This window comes from Medicago sativa, chromosome 8 (assembly GCF_051527215.1).
Source record: "Medicago sativa cultivar Bolivia chromosome 8, Bolivia_mono, whole genome shotgun sequence".
Classification (NCBI taxonomy): domain Eukaryota; kingdom Viridiplantae; phylum Streptophyta; class Magnoliopsida; order Fabales; family Fabaceae; genus Medicago; species Medicago sativa.
Window position 1 is genome coordinate 32,792,760 of NC_140756.1, and position 17,477 is coordinate 32,810,236.

Below are 17,477 nucleotides of genomic sequence, written 5' to 3' on the forward strand. Positions count from 1 at the left end.
AACAATTATTTTTCTTAGCTATCTATGTTATTTTTATTTGGTGAAATTTGTATTATGAACTGGTGAGTTTACAATTTTGCTTATGATTAAGATTGTTGTAAGCAAGTAGCAATGTATCATGATTCTTAGACTCAATAGTTTTCTTGAATTTGAATTGTATGTTAGAGATGCAGCAAATGACCTTTTTATTATATTTGACATCTAAATTTAATGTTTTAAACTATCAAAGGATAAGCAATCAAACAAGTTGAGATTTGGTTGAATATCTCATTGTGGTCAATTACATGAATGAATTAGTTCAAAGAAGAATGTATATTTGATTATGTCTCTTGATTATTTTATAGATAAAAAAGTGAAAAAATGATTATAGAGTAATTAGAATGGTTATGATTCTTAAACTGACTATGCTTGTCACAAAAATGTTTGATATGTAGGCTGACAAAATTTGAATTATATAATCTGAAATATGTTAACATATGAATTACAATTGTTATTTGAAATTGGTTTGCTGGAGATTTAACATATTTGAGATTATATAATCCGATCTTGTATTATCTTTTTCTAGTTTATACCTTTTTGAATTATTTAAAAAAGGAATTACATAAAGTAGGACAATTTTCCCTAAAAAAAAAAAACAGGACAATTTGTATTTGGTTTATGAATTTTTGAGTTGTTCCTATTATAAAATCCGAAATATTAAAGATGTAGTTAGGATTATATAATCCAAATGAATGCACAATGGGAAATTCAATATTTTTTCATAGAATTAAAGATGTTTTTTTTAAATTTTTTTTAGGAAAAAAATTACAACAATCTACCCCTTAACTTAATTTTATCTAACATTTTTGTCCTTTATTTTCTTTGATTTAATCATTAGTGTTATAAAATGTCAATATCATATCTATTTTATGAATTTTTTTCAATAAAATATGAGTTTCTTGGTTTGTATGTTCAAAATTTTGATATCTATTTGATCAAAAAGAATAACAATGTTGACATTTTATAACATAAACGTTTAAATCTAAAAAGCATTGTTATCTGAAAAACATTGTTATCTGAAATTAAATTAAATGACAAATTGTAAAAAACATTGTTATTGTTATCTGAAATTAAATTAAAAGACAAATTGTATAATTTTACAAATATTTATCTTTTTTTTGGTGGTGTATGAGGTTCGAACCTCAAACCTTGCATATATTATGCAATTATGCATTGTCCTTACCAACTGAGCTAAACTCACGGGGACAAATATTTATCTAATTGTTTGGTCAAATAGTTTAATGATTAAAAATTCATATTTAAAATAAATAAGTTGAAAATATAGAGTTTAAACTTTAGATATTACATACATATACCTCTATCAATTGAGCTTTAGGATGACAAAATTTTGCAAATATTTTTTATTTTAAGTATATATATATATATATTTTCACAAAGTCAAAAAATAGTACAAGTCAAAGAAACTGAGAAGAACAAACGATCTTATTACAAACAATTTCTTCCTCTCTGAATTCTAGAAGACTCCCAACATTCGTTTCTCTTCTTCTTCTTCAACATCCACATGTTACAACTTTAGGTAATTTTTTTTTTTAAATTACAACTTTATTATAATTTTGTATTAAAAATGTGAAATTTCTTTCATTGATTTTAGGTTTGTTGATAGGGTTTATTTATAATAATGGAAGAACAACACAACAACAACACTGCTTCAGATTCATTTGACAAATCTAAGATTGTTGAAGTCAAACCCTTACGTAGTTTAGCACCTGTTTTACCAAAACATGTTCAATCCGTGTTTTCTGGTGGATACCCATCTGGGTTTCCTCCATTTTACTCATTTGTCAAACCCCATCAAATTCCTCTTCCGAAAGAAGCTGAGGAAACCCCTGTTGATGTCAAAGTAGCCGAGAAAACGCCGGTGAAAGCAGCAGCAGCAGCAGCTCATGACACTCCTGTTGCTGCCAAAGTGACTCCAATAAGGGTCTACAAGAGTTCACATGATGAAGAAATGAATCAACAAGGCTATGGAGATAGCGACGATTATTCGGAAGGGTTTGTAGGTGATAAACGAAAGCGTAGTACGGATAATATTGAGAATTGCAAAGAGTTTCTTAAAAGGAAGAAGAACAAAACTCGCGAGCCGGTTGTTGGTGGTACGAGTTCTTATGTTGGTGTTAACCCGACACTAAAAGATGATGGTGATAGGGAGTCAGTTAATCATGTGCTTATGACGTTTGATTCAATTCGAAGGAGGCTATGCCAACTTGAAGAGTCGAAGGAACTAAACAATGCACTTGCTATCAAGCGTGCAGATCTAAGAGCGAGTAATGCTTTGACTTGTAAAGGGTTTAAAACTAACACGAGGAGAAGAGCGGGCGTGGTGCCTGGGATTGAGATTGGGGATGTTTTCTTTTTTCGAATGGAAATGTGTCTTGTGGGTTTGCATGCTCAATCAATGGGAGGAATTGATTATATGAGTATCAAGGATGGATCTAAGGAGGATACTGTGGCGTTAAGCGTTGTTTCGTCAGGTGTATACGGTGATGATACAGAGGATAATAATGTTTTAATTTATAGTGGTCAGGGTGAGAATTTCAACAAGAAAGATAAACATGTGACTGATCAGAAGCTTCAAAGAGGTAATCTTGCTTTGGACAGAAGTGCACAGCGGCACGATGAAGTTAGAGTCATTCGAGGCGTGAGAGATCCTGTGAATAGAAGTTCAAAAATCTATATGTATGATGGTTTATATAAAATCCAAGATTCTTGGATTGAAAGAGGGAAATCTGGCGGTGGTATATTTAAGTATAAGTTGGTAAGGTTACCTGGTCAAAAAATTGCTTATGCTGCTTGGAAATTGGCTCAAAAGTGGAAGGCAGGTTCCTGTACAAGGAATGGTTTTATTCTTGCTGACCTCTCCAATGGGGTTGAAAGTATTCCAGTATCACTTGTCAATGATGTCGATGATGAGAAGGGTCCTGCTTTTTTCACTTATTTCACGTCTCTCAAAAACCCGAAACCTTTTGGTCTAGTGCAGCCTTCTTTAAGCTGCAATTGTAACACAGCATGTGTCCCAGGTGATTTGAACTGTTCATGCATTCAAAGAAATGAGGGTGATTTTCCGTATACTGCAAATAGTATTCTAGTGAGTCGGAAGCCGCTTATTCATGAATGTGGCCCTATGTGTCGGTGTTTTCCTACCTGCAAAAATCGAGTATCACAGACTGGTTTAAAACAACACATGGAAGTGTTCAGAACAAAGGGTAGAGGTTGGGGGCTTCGAACACTGGATCCTATACGTGCTGGTACTTTTATTTGTGAGTATGCAGGAGAAGTTATTAACAGAGCCAAGGTATATCAGAATGTTGAAGGAGATAATGACGAATATGTTTTTGATACAAGCCGTATTTATGAACCTTTCAAGTGGAATTATGAACCTAGCTTACTGGAAGATGTAAGTTCAAATGTATGTAGTGAGGATTATACTATACCATCTCCTCTAATTATAAGTGCCAAGAATGTGGGAAATATAGCTAGATTCATGAATCATAGTTGCTCCCCAAATGTTTTTTGGCAGCCAGTCTTATATGCGGAAAATAATCAATCCTTTATCCACATTGCATTTTTTGCCCTTAGACATATTCCTCCAATGGCAGAGTTAACATATGATTATGGAATTACCCATGCTGGTCATGCTGGAGGTAGCAGTGCCTTTAGAAGGAGAAAGAAATGCTTGTGTGGGTCAGCAAAGTGCCGTGGTTTCTTTGGTTAACAATTTGTTGCAGTTGCTCACAGACAAACATGGTGCTTGCAAGTCTATTCATGGCTAAATGAGGTTTGTGCATCTATTGCAAGTTTTCAAAATACTTAGTCATTCAGATGTGATATATATAATGTATGTATACTGATTTTAACTTTTTAAGTTGCCTTGTTACGTTGTTATCTAAAGTTTCTAATAAATTTTCAATCTTATTGCGTTTCCCAACAAAGGCATGTGACGTAGATCAGATTTGTTAGTATCTTGGCTTGTATTATAAGTGTGCATTTTAGTTTGAATGATCTTTTTCACAGTAACAACTGACTAAAGAGTATGTTTTTTTAACTTACTTTCTCAAGATAATTTTAAAATAAATCAGTCTTGAGCATAAATGATAAGTTCGTTTGTATAAGCTACTGATAAGTTCTTTTACAGTTGAATTTAATTAGGCATCTTAGGTCATAATGCCTCAAATTCACGATAGATTCCTTTTTTGAGTTCATTTCTATTATTCATTTTGTTGTTCGTGGTCTATAGTATTGTTAAGAGTCTAGAGTATTCTTAATAAGAATCTCAAATTTTATGAGATAAGGCCTTAAAATGTGTCTATAAGTGGTTGGTATTCCTCACCTTACAAGTTGATTTTGTTAGGATTAGTTTTGAACTTAAGATCTGTGTTTTGAAAGAAGAAATTTGTTGATCTTGTGCTATTATGCAACTCTGTTAATGCTTTGATTTGTTGCCAATCATTATATATTTGATTCCATGTTTGGATACAAGGGTCATGTTAGATAGTTAATTCTAGGTTGTTACTCGAATAAAATGCATTGTGGCACAAGTATGTTGTGGAAGCAAGATTTGCATTCAGTCATTTAGAAGGTAGCTAAAGGTACACTGAGAGAACCAAGAGGCTCTGTACCTAAGGTTAGATAATATTTGAGGTGGAAAGTGTTCAAGAGGTAGAGTTTAAAATGGGCACGTCAAGGTTCGATGTTTGTCTAAAAATGATGAAAACCTCTATTGTCAATGCAGAAATGCGGCGTGGCGCGGCCAACCCAAAAATTGGCGCGGCGCAGGAGAGGGGTGCGTAGTGGGCACTATTTCGGTGGTGTGACCACTAATAAATTTAATACTAAATACCATACTATTCAATAAGAAATACTAAAATACCTTAAACATTACTCCAAATTTCATGACGTATTCATAATATGAAATAAAAGGGATAGCAAAATTGAAAATCACTAATACCAATTATATACAACTAGTACAAATTATCGTTTTACTATCGATAGGTCCTCTTTGACTGCTTTCCACTTCTGCCACGCGCCGACGTGCCCTGACGCGGTGGTCCTGATTTTTCCGCTATAGCGGCCGGCGCGACCGCTTTTGATAACAGAGATGAAAACTAATAAAAACAAAGTCAGTATAAAAAGGGGATGCTAAGAAGGGAATCAGGTAGATGAGACCTAAATCATTTGACGTGTTATAACATATACCAATCTTTAGGCACCAAACATGTTGATTGAAAGAAGTGTTTTGAAGCTTTGCTTTTGGTATAGAAAGAAAAATAAGAATCTCAGATCATGCAACATTAAGGGACTCAAATATTTTATACAGTAGTGAGGATGGTCAGAATCATACCTTTTTTTTGGTAGAATTTGGAATCGTGGGCAAGAAGAAATTGTAAATAAGATGGTTTATGTACACTAATGTACGGAAGGGTTTGGATAAACAATTTAATTTAATTAAAAGCTTATTATTCAATAAGTGTTTATCATATTAGAGTTTATATATAGGCTGCTTTTACTGTTGAAGAGAGAATAAGGATAAACTTCATACAAACTTTGTATAAGCTGCTACTACAAACTATCTTGAGGGGCCGTTCGGTGGTTCTAAGTTTGTGGTTTTAAAAGTTTTTTCAATTTGAAAACAAACCATATTTGGGTAAAATGGAGTTAAATTAGTTTTTTTTTTACTTAATTTTAAAACAGTTTTCAGCTAAAGCCCAATACTACAGAAATAGATTTTATGATTTTTGTTTCAATATCAAAGCTAACACATCATGTCCCTCTCTATTTCTTTGTCCCTTCCTTTCTTTTCCTGTCGTTCTTGACCAAGTTCCATCCCTTCTCGTTTTTCCCAGTTCTGCCTGCACAAAAGGCAGTCATTGTTCCAGTTCCTTCTGCCTGTGAGTCTGGTCTTGTTAGGATACAGAATAATAGATATTAGAGTAGTTAAAGTAGTTAGAAGAATCAGTTAGTTTGTTGTTTGGATTGTAGTTATGAGTTGTTAGAGAAGTTACTTAGTTTGTGTTGGAAATTCCGCCTTAATTGCGGTCTTCCCCTAGTCGCCTAAATTGCGACCTTTGGTTAGCCTTAATTGCAGCCTCCAACACCTTCATTGTGTTGGCTTTGAGCGGGTGGATTTAGTCCCACATCGGATAGATAGCACTCTTGAGAAGAGTTTATAAAGAGGAGGCACTCCTCACCTTACAAGCCAGTTTTGTAAGGATGAGTAAGTCCCCAAATTTCCAACAGTTTGTTATTTGGATTAGTTTTAGAGAATGTGTATAAATAAGAACAAATGTTTATAAATAAGAACAAATGTCAGGGATAGGGAGAATCAGGGATAGGGAGAATCTTTGAATATTTGTAATTATTGTGAAGGGGAATCCCTTGGAGGAGAGATTCTCTCCTATCCTATCATTTTTGTTAATTAAATAGTTATTTCTTTGGAATCCAGTTCTTGGCTTCGTAATAGGTCATCATTCCATCTTTTCTGCCCACAATATATTCAGGTGACTTCGTGGAAATAACTCCTTTATAGCGCATATCTGCAAAAGAATCATGGGATTGAGTGGTTATTGAAGTAATGGATTGACCACCAGGATACCCCCTGTAAGGGCAAAGAAGCCATGTTATCTTTAGGAGTAGCTGTCACTGTGAGGTCTAAAACATTCACTTGATTTGTCTGGATCCCAGATAACTCAGCACTTGACCAATTATCGTTATGTGTACCTTGATCCAGTAGTATAGAGAAAGAAAGTTCTGAATGTTGAGAGGCTAGTGAAGATGAAATTTCATATCCAATTCTTATACATACCTCTTTTTTTGCCTTCAAGGTGTGTTTCCAACAAGGCATTGTTTGAGATACCCATATTGGGTGGGGGGTGGGGGTGGAACTATAGGTGGCTACTTTTGGACTTTTATCTGGCAGTTTATTTGGGATGGGAAAAACTGTTTTCACATCAGTAGTCAGGTTTTGAATAGAAATAACACCCTTGCTGTTTTACAAGTGATCAAACCTTATGGACATTTGCATTCCCTGAAGAACATTCTGACTTGATTATTTTTGTCATAGTAAGGCAAGGTAATGAGAGAACTGAAATTCAACTGGAAAGAAATTTGGTTTTTTAAATTTTCAAAACATAAAACGAAAAATCACCCGGAACATGATCTTTAGAGAGCTTGTGAAAATAAGCTGAAAACAACTTATGTGAAATTGGGCTATCACAATCTTATAAGTTCTTCAAATATTTACACACGTACTTATGTCATAAGTTAATTCCAAATAAACTTCTAAAATGGCCCCTAATTGGCGCACTAGAAGCAAAACAGAGTTTATAAAATTCAAGTTTAGCAAAATGTGCTAGCTTTGTCTGAGTTCAAAATAAGAGATTGTAAGAAATAAGAGTTGCTTCCAGTCTTCATACTACACTAAAAGTTACATCATTAGCTGATTTTGATCTTTATGGAGAAATAAGAGATTGTAAGTCATAGGATCAGGTTAAGGGATGAAATGTAGATATGTTTTGGATGTTCTTTGTGATAGAAAGGTAGCTATTAAGCTCCAAGGAATATCGTACCATGTAACCATAAGCTAATGTTCTGAGATGAGAGTGTCCTGGTAGATGAGTGGAAATACGAGCAAAAATTCGGTAATGAATGTGATAGACAAACATTAGGAGTAACAATGGTTATTAAAAAGACGATACATTTACTAGAGATGATTTGGTAATGTAAGGTAGATAAAGATATTAAAAGGTAAAATACTACGAACCATTAAAATTGACTGAGTTCTGAAGGGACCAGGATCCTCTCCAATATGTATCTTTCCCCAACTGTAGAGGATCCAACTTCGTTGTGAAAGACCCAGTGAGAATTTGGTATTACAAGTGAGAAAATGCTTTAAGTTCTTATTATTGTTCATGTGCTGTTGTGCATGTTTCGGACTGGTGTGGTTTTCCATGTTAAATTAACGTTTTTTCATCTGTCTTCATGTATATTAAAATCTTATGCAACATGTTTTAAGATTATACATGCATCTCAGACAAACGTTCTCATGTATGCAAATGTTTATGCTTTTCATTATCTACCAATAGAGTTGAGATTATTTCCATTTCTCAAGAAATTTTGTACCTAGTTAAGACTAAATTTATTGTTTTTATTTATCCACACTCTTTTCGTTTAACAGCAGATGAGGAAATTCAATTTCAAGAGCCAGATCAAGCCTGGAAGTTCCAACTTAGCAAGAACCAGATCAAGCCTGGAGGCTCCAACTTAGTGTATGTTTGCTTTCAAATATAATTGTGAAGGGTAGATATTCTGGACTAAAATTAATCATGTTGGTCTCTGGGCATTACTATTTTATGGATCTGACTTGGATCATCATACCCCATTCCTAATTTAAACGGGTAAAATTTTGCCGAGTTGAAATGTCATGAAGGCTTGAAATATCATCAACATGCTGATCTTTGTCCTTTGAAGTATTAACTTAGATTTTCTTGTAATTTAGTAGTTAATGTTGATGTTCATTATTAGAAAGCTAATGGTGTATTTTACATATGGGAATGTAGAAACTAATTTGTTAAACCATGCTGTGTATCTTATTTCTATTTCTGTTGATCTGGTGACTTGTTTACTCGAACTATGTAACATACTAAAGATATTGAGCTTGAACTTTGCTGTTTATGTAGTATATAGTCCTACCCAGATTAGAGGATAAGTCCCCACAATTGTGCTTGGGGACATCAAATTTATATTAATAGAAGGGTAATAATGCAAGTGGTGCTATGTATTCCTAAACATTATAACTTACATAGAATTGTAATCTATATATTCCCACTTGAGAGTCATTTCTCTTAAACAAATGAAAGTTGAAAGAAATTTATAAAGGTTATGACCAGAAGGACAATATAGAAACAGAGAACAGATTGCTACTATCAATATAGAAACAGAGAACAGAGCTAGTAATGCATCTAGTTTCCATCACTGTCCTAAATAATGACCCTGTGATTATAACTCCTGCAAAGTTGTCTGATATCAGTTTAACTGATCTAAATGTGTTTTCTTCTTTTCACCAAGGAATGGTTTGAACATCATAAGTATTCCAAGTCCTTCAACCAAATTAAGGAAGAAAAATACCATATGGGTGCCTGCAGTTAAATGCACAATAGTAAGCTACCAAGTAATACATCTAGCAAAACAACATATACCTCTTATTATACCCGTTTGGAAGAGCTTATTTAAAGTTTATTTAGGTTTATGTTACGACATAAATGGTTGTTTGAGTGTTAAGGAGAGCTAATAACAACCGATAATAACAACTTACTACTATATATATAAAAAGAGTTTAACCACATTCCCAAAATGGTTTATAAGTGCTTATAAGACAATCACTTAATTGCTTTTGAATTTTTTTGATATATCTCAGGTGCTAGCCTAGTGCAGTAGTGATTGTCTAGCTCTGTGATCTTAAGGGAGTGGTGACTGTCTAGCTTTGTAATCTTAAGGGATAATGTTCAAATAGAAATAAACAAACAAATTAGTTGAGCATCGTACCTGGGAGGAAAGAAGCATCCATACGCTTTTGTGACCAAGTTAATCTGCATAAACAAATATCATAAAAGAAAGAAGAAAATTCAGAATGATTTTTAATAGTATATCTTAAGTGTAGTAAAAAGCATGTAGATTAAAATTTCTACTAATGAAGAAAAATTAGATTCAGACTACTCACATTGTACCACCTGCAGCAGGTCCAATGGCTTTGAAGAGAGACATAGCTGTCATAGAAATTCCATTAGCTGCCCCTCTTTGGTGTTGTTCCTGTTTTCCAAATCAATATGTGCCATAATTCCATTAAAATCTAATACCAAACTTTGTGAGAAAACAAGATAATGAATACAAAATAAAATGTAACATTTTTTATTTTGAAGAAAATGATACAAAGATAATGAATACACTTACCACTGCTCGGTTCTGTATAAGGAATAAACCTGTTGTAATGGTCACCTAAGTCCATAAAAAAGGATATAATCAGTCAAATTTGGTTAAGTGAATCCATTTAATATATCTTAAACTCTCAATATTAGTCATAAATGGTTAAAGAAAGAAATGAAGAAATGCACTTACACACACAATATTCATGAGGATGGAAGCAAGACTAATGATTATGTACAATGTTATGCCTGACAACATTGCTATGAAGGGGTAACTTTGCAACAATGGTATAGAAAAAATCTGCACATGGAATAATAAATACACATATTTCAAAAGACACTCAATGAAATGCAGAATTTCCACAATCAGATGAAACTAACCCCTGTGATTCGAGCAATGTTAACAGGTCCACAAGCTTTTTCCATATATTGGTATATTGTAAGTTGGTATATAACAAGTGCTAGACCTGAAAATTTCACAAGTTAGTAATTGTACAAAATATCTATTATGTAAAATAATAAGAATACAAAGATCAACACCGAATATGCACCTGTAATTGCAAGAACATTACCGACATCATCAGTTGTGAAGTTCAATCCCCCCAAATTTAGAGGACTAACAGACCACAAAGAGAAAACCTATTGAAGGTAAACAAGCATGTGAGTCCAAAAAACTTATATATAATGAGATTCAATTTAACCTCATTGATTAAAAATTTACCTCTTGATAAGCAATATCATGAAGTGAGAAGACACAGTAAGCAATGATAGATGACATAAAGGGCCAATTCATCAAGAGGTTTTCATTCTTTTGATCGATCTTTTCTTTGTCAACCTTTATGCTTCCATTTTCTATAGCTTCAGCATCATCTATGATGGACTCACTGCTACCATTGTGCTTGTGAAGTGTTTCCTGCATGTAGTTTAAACAATTATATTGAGTTATGAAATAGAAGCCATAAAACATATGATAAAACCGATGATACATACCGGAATCCACAAGCAGGCAATAACTACTACAAATGAAACTCCTGATATTATGAAGCAGGGCAAGAAGTAAGGGAACCTGCAAAATGATTTGTTGTGAAAAATGGAAATCCACATATGGAACCATAGTTGAATACTTAGTGTCTGTTTGGTATCAGAAAACATTTTCTGCTTTGTTTTCACTATCTTTTGTATAGATGTTTGAAAGAGTAACCAAAATGAAAACGAGGTGATATTTTTACAATTAAATGTGAAAACATAACATGAAATAGAAAATGTTTTCTAAACCAAACAAACCCTTGAGTTTTATAAAATTGAAAAGTAGGAAAAGTCCACTTACTTATCCCAAAAGGAACCCTTTGGAAAGATATTTGGATATTTCTCTGCTGGCTGAAAGAAGAAATTTCCCAAAGTATTAGAGAGATTAATGATGAATTTTCACCTAAGTTTTTGCCACTATCAGCACACACACTGACACAGAAGTTTAAAGATGCAAAATGTTTAAAAAATTTCAAAAGACCATTTATTTGGTCATGGAAAATGAGTTAATTTTTTTTTTTTTTTATCCTTCAAACTTTTCAATTGAATACAAAGTTTCAGGCATCAGAATGAAAATAGCACCTGAGCCAAATAGCCTCCCAATGCTGGTCCAATGATTAAGCCTGTTCCCCAAGCTGCACTTACCTAAAAATATAAAACCATATATCACAATTTTAATTATTATGATGGAATGCTGTATTGTTAAAACTAAAAGGGGACACGGTTTTCAACTTCGGTTTGAAAGGGCGCAACTGCAGTCCTGATGCAGCTTCAAATGCATAAAAAAATATTGACATTTTTGCTATAATCGCAGCTGCAGACTGTTTTTTAAAACATTAGTAGTATATAAGAGTTTGCGAGACTTACTGTTGAGAGTCCTAGAGCTTGGTGTTCTTCTCGAAAAAGCTCAGTAGCATAAGCCTGTTAAATAGAGGAGTACTCTCAAATACATACATAATTGAAATTTTAAAGAGATCGAGTCATTGAACCAGTTATGTATCCAGGTGCACACATTAAAAAATCCTAGTGCAATAGACGAAAAATTAGAGTGCTAAGAATGTTAATTAAAAACTTGTGTTAACAGCCATCCAAAAGAAATTGTACCTTTACTGGTCCAATTGCACCATTTAAAGTTCCCAAAAGAAATCTTGTGATAACAGCCATCCAAAAACTCGTACTAAGGCCGAAAAGTGTGTTGAGAACGACACTGAAATCAAATGATGACTATTTAAACGAATTCGTGTCTGTATTCTATTTTCAACTTTGAAATATATCATAGTTATTTTCTACGATATCTTAAGAAAATCATCAAATTGATTGACAGATATACTTACACTGTGAAAACACCAATGACTATAACAGGTTTTCGACCATAGCGATCAGAAACCATTCCCCATAATACAGATGTCAAAGTTCTACCGAGCATGAATGATGATCCTACAACATTTTCAATCATCACCAGTGAACAACTTATAACAATGATAAATGACTTCAAAGAGTGGAAACATTAAAAATAATCTTACCTACATAGCCAGCATAGTAGCTAATATCAGCCTCGGATTTTGCAATTTTAAAATCCCTTACCTGAAAAATAAATGTTGCCTCATTGAAGATTGTATTATGTGCATCACTATAAAATCCTAACCAAAAATTGTATTCTTAATATTTCACAAAAATGATACAATGTTGCATCATTAAGTAGTTTATATTATAATGTGCCACAGTACAACAGACCAACACTATAGGACCAATTATTCATATACATACAAAAAGGATACTCAAAAACTGGTGTGAAAATTGAAGAGATTATGCAATTTTTAAATTCATTTTTAATTATAAATATAATTAAAACCCACTTGGGTTGGCCTAGTGGTATTGGCTTGGGACCTGGGAGTGTGCTCCTCCTCGAGGTCTCAAGATAGATACACTCACCATGAAATAAAGGAATGGAAAAAGTGATGATGCAGGAAGTGCTGAAAATGACAACAAAAAAAGAGACGTATCAGATTTCAACTGACTGAAGAATAATACATGAGAACTCATAAGTTTAATAATTATTATATATAAACAAATCCCTGCATTTCTTACTAGGGTACTTTTGTCTTTACCATTATAGAATGATTAATTCATGTTAGACTAGTTTACTTGCAATGCAACTATGCAAGTTAGGTGGTTATGTAGTTAGAAAAACAGTTACAAATTCTGTTACAGTAGTTAATTGACAGTTAGAAAATAATTAGCTATCCAATGTGGGATTAGCAATTAGCAATCTCTGCGTAATTCTCATTTTTCAGTTTTGTGTTAATTCCTATTCTCTCTTATTGATTACACAACATCTTCACCTATACGTTGCGAGCGAAAACAACAAAAGATTCAATCTGTGTTCTAACATTTACAACATACTATAAGCTGTAAAGTCACATACACACCCACATTTTCTCTCTTTTTACAAACTTTTGCCTAAATAAAGGAAACTCAAATGTAAAGAATCTAAATTCTTCGATCAATCCGCACGAACTTTTTCAAGATCTTCTTCAAGAAGTAATCAAGAAAATGAATGAACTGTGGTTAGGAAAGCTAGTTCAATCTCAGCTGAGAGATTAATACTCTTAACTCCGAGATTGGACTCGCTACATGCTCTAGAGAATCTAAGATACAATCACTAGTACTTATGAACTTTGAATAATAGCATTAGCAAACTAAGAACTCAAAGATACTTAAAAGTCCTAATGAACAAAAATTGGAAAGAAAAAAACTTAAACTGTTCAGAAGTGTATGAAAACAAGAGATTGAAATATTGCTTACTTGAGCATAACACAACCATCCATATGACGAAAAGATTTTTAATGGATACACCTTGGTTAAGCTCTTTTGCTTGGTCAACCTTACAACCAGGACAATCCTTGTAGTATTGCTTCTTCTCCAACAATGGCTCTCTCATATTTTCATCACCCATGTTTATGTGACAGATTAATCAGAAAGAGATATATCAAAGGAGAGCTATTATCACCCTTTTATTTATGATACTATACCAACTGAAAAAGAAGTGGTTGTGCAGATATTTATAGAGTTCATTGAGAAACTCTTGGAACTAAAAGAATTCAAAATGAACAACACAGGTCTTATTCTCACGTGTTGAAATTTCACATATTTTGGTAAAATAGTGTGTCATTTAGTATACATGAAAATAAGAGATACTAGTGCTAGTAATAAGCTTTTTTTCCCTTAAAAAAAAAAGGGAAATGCTAACAATTGTCCTTAGACACTTGTTAAGAAAGAAATTTTATCTTGGAAATGGTGCATTCAATGCATTGAAATTTTAAAAAATAACTTTTTCTACTTAAAATTTACCAATTGTTTCTATTTTTGTATCCTTAACAAGTGTCCTAATGCACTTTTTACACTTTTTTATTTATTTAGGGAAATGATATATCTAGCGAGAGATTTTGTTCCGAACACAAAGCGAAAACTTTTCATTGGTTGGTAAAACATTTGACCCAACATGTTTTCCATGCCATGTGGAAGTTAAACTTTATTGCTACATGTCACCTCATGAAATTTTTGACAAGCATCCATAACCATATAGCATCACTGTTTTATCTATTATTATATTTATTGTTTGAAATTTATTTACATCTCATCAAATTTACACTCATATAGTTTTGTGAAGTGTATTCTATAATAGTGAAATCTATATATTTGTAAAAAAATGATAGTGAAATCTATTTAAATTTCAACTAAAAAAAATATATTATTTCAGAGTGTACTATGCTATCTCTTCACCCTCTTGAGTAGGTGAATGATATTTACAAAATTAAAGTCCAAATAGATGGTTAAATCTGAATATCTATTTCTTTTTTACCCCTTTTTGAAAATAAATAAAGGTGAGACCCAGACTAACCAATGAGAATTACCTACTTGTGTAAATTAGCAAGTGATATCCACAAATTAATTTTATTCTACTTAGAAATTGATTTAGGCTGCTAATTTTTTTACTACTTTTAGTCACAATTTCTTAATGGTGGTCTGTATAACTATAAACTAATGTATACGTGACGGCCAAGAAAAATTATATTGGACTAGAAGAAGTATCAAACTCTAACTGATTAGTCACATACTGACATGCGTAGGAAAATACTTGGGGTGACATTAAGTCACCGTGACATTAAATCTGGGCCACACAAAGGTGTTGTGTTGTGTGGCCCAGATGTGTTGTATGTGTTGTGTGGCCCAGATGTTGTGTGGTAATGTGTGTTGTGTGACCCAGATTTAATGTCACGGTGACATAATGTCACCCAAGTGCTTCCCGACATGCGTATATGTTATTGGCCTACTTGTAACTGGGGTAGGGTAGGGTGCCTCAGAAATCACTGAACGGATCTTCCAAAATAAAAAATTATTGACAACGTTACATAAGAAACTCAAATTGATAATGCAGTTACTTGATTAGTATTATTTTAATCTTTAAAGTTCAAAAATTCAATTTATTAATCAGCTAAAGATATATTTTATTAGTGTTAACACTTCAGTTTCTGAGAAAAGAAGTTCCTACAATCCGAACTTAGCAAATAAATTCCGATTAATAATTGAATTTAGATGATCTCAAATGATTATTTTTTTGGTGGATTTTATTAAACTTTTCCAAAATAATATAAATAATAAAGTCGTATATTTCTTAGACAATGTTTAACTAAGTCAAGAGTCTCCAAATTAGATTATATGCGTTTTCGTAAAGTAGAGGCTTAGTAAGAAATGTCAATTCTCAATATGATATCGAAATTATAAATACAATTCGATTTACCAAAAAAAATTATAAATACGATTCTAACAAAAAAATAAAAATGAATTCTGACCAAAAGAGTATGGGTCCCTGAACTTGGCCACACATTTTGTTGCTAAAATCAAATTTGAACACGGAAGTGAAACGACCAAGATACCACATGAGAGTGAGACACGTTCATTGGACTTGAGGTACTTGCTCCTTACTTACATCATTCTATCACTATTATAAACAAAAATCAGCATTTTAAATTCATTCATTAGATGGTGTATGAAGTATTTATTATAAACCACATACATCATTTAATGAATAAATCTAAAATGTTAATTTTTGTTTATAATAGTGACCTGAAAATGTACTTAATAACTAGTCTAAAATAAGTAATTGTAAAATGTGATCAATGATGTTTCTTATGTCCAAATTTCCGAATCTTATCATTTGGTTTTGTGTTAGCAAAAATTGATTTTGACAAAATTAATTTAGTAAGTAGTGAGTTGGATAAAAAATATTTTATGTTTGGATAAATTAAAATATGAGTGATTGTTATTTTCATTTAATTTATGTTGTTTGAATAATTTGTTTACGAATTGATTTTGTATGTATAATTATTAAAATGGGTTCTACTATGTTTGGTTTCAATTTTGGATATGATAAAATTGATGACTCTTTCTAGTCTCACCCCATATAATTCTAGTTACACCCAAATTTATTTAAAATTTTACAATAATACCAAAATTGTCCTCTTCATGTAAATTTCTAAAATCCCTTCTTTCATTATCATTCTAAACTCTCACCCCTTTTTCACCCACAAACCACCATGGATATGCAATCAATACCTACTAAAATCGCCAATTAAATCAACATCTCTTCCATTGATACGTACTCGATTCATACAAGTAAGTGAATTTCATAAATTTCTTCGAGTTTCTATTTATCGTTTACTCTATGATTTATTTGATGTTGTTAATTTTACCATGGATGTTTATCGTTATTGTTAATTTCACGTTTGTCTGTCGATTTGTTTGATTTAATTTTACGTAGAAGGGTAACGTAATTTAAGTTTACATAGGTCTCACGTGAATTTAGTTTACGTACATATTCTAAAGAGGAATAACATACACGTAAACTCAGTTTACATGAACTTAAGTAAACTTAGTTTACATAAACTGTGTAAACTACGTTAGTTTACTTAACTTATGTAAACTCAGTTTACATTGTGTATGTAAACTCAGCTTACATAAACTATGTAAACTGTGTAAACTCTTATTGTAAACTCAGTTTACATAGTGTATGTAAACTCAGTTTACATAAACTACGTAAACTTAATTTACATAAACTGTGTAAACTCAGGTTTTGTAGTGTATGTGAACTCAGTTTACATAAACTACGACATAAACTACGTAAATTGAGTTTACATAAACTACGTAAATTCAGTTTACATAAACTGTATAAAATCAGTTTATGTTAGTTTACTTAACTTTTGTAAACTCGGTTTATGTAAACTCAGTTTACATAAACTACGTAAACTTAGTTTACATAAACTGTGTAAACTCAGTTTACGTAGTGTATGTAAACTCAGTTTACATAAAATAGTTTATTTTAATTAAAGGGTATATTAGTAATTTTGGGGTGTAACTTGGATTATTTGGGGTGTGGGTAGTATCTGTCAAAATTGATTCATGAAATTGATTTTGATA

At 32.4% G+C, this 17,477-nt stretch overlaps 1 protein-coding gene and 1 pseudogene across 5 annotated transcripts; one reads left to right on the top strand and one right to left on the bottom strand.

The window, feature by feature from the left end:
- Positions 1-1,484: 1,484 nt before the first annotated feature.
- LOC146898545 (histone-lysine N-methyltransferase, H3 lysine-9 specific SUVH1 pseudogene) lies at positions 1,485-8,674 on the top strand (annotated as a pseudogene). 4 transcript variants are annotated; one of them, XR_015021436.1, is made up of 3 exons: positions 1,485-1,576; positions 1,652-3,835; positions 8,231-8,674. The product of XR_015021436.1 is annotated as a histone-lysine N-methyltransferase, H3 lysine-9 specific SUVH1 pseudogene, transcript variant X1 (transcript). The 4 variants fall into 4 exon arrangements; XR_015021438.1 differs by having other exon boundaries at positions 8,234-8,674; XR_015021437.1 differs by having other exon boundaries at positions 1,664-3,835.
- Positions 8,675-8,750: 76 nt separating this feature from the next.
- LOC146898546 (protein ZINC INDUCED FACILITATOR-LIKE 1-like) lies at positions 8,751-14,037 on the bottom strand. The gene is made up of 17 exons (XM_085732497.1): positions 13,806-14,037; positions 12,933-12,973; positions 12,524-12,584; positions 12,335-12,437; positions 12,105-12,207; positions 11,868-11,921; positions 11,583-11,645; positions 11,302-11,351; positions 10,965-11,040; positions 10,696-10,887; positions 10,526-10,613; positions 10,356-10,441; positions 10,168-10,275; positions 10,003-10,047; positions 9,773-9,861; positions 9,598-9,641; positions 8,751-9,191 (listed from the first exon to the last, which is right to left on the bottom strand). The coding sequence occupies exons 1-17, from the start codon at positions 13,954-13,956 to the stop codon at positions 9,079-9,081; spliced, it is 1,467 nt and encodes a 488-aa protein (XP_085588623.1). The 5' UTR covers positions 13,957-14,037; the 3' UTR covers positions 8,751-9,078.
- Positions 14,038-17,477: the final 3,440 nt, after the last annotated feature.

Bases quoted from the DNA above. Each gene is read 5' to 3' on its own strand.
- LOC146898546 (XM_085732497.1), bottom strand. From the start codon at position 13,956: ATGGGTGATGAAAATATGAGAGAGCCATTGTTGGAGAAGAAGCAATAC. The intron at 12,208-12,334 runs GTAAGTATATCT...ATTTGATTTCAG, and splicing joins GTCATTGGTGTTTTCACAGT to TGTCGTTCTCAACACACTTT. The intron at 9,192-9,597 runs GTACGATGCTCA...ATTTAACTGCAG, and splicing joins GGATGCTTCTTTCCTCCCAG to GCACCCATATGGTATTTTTC.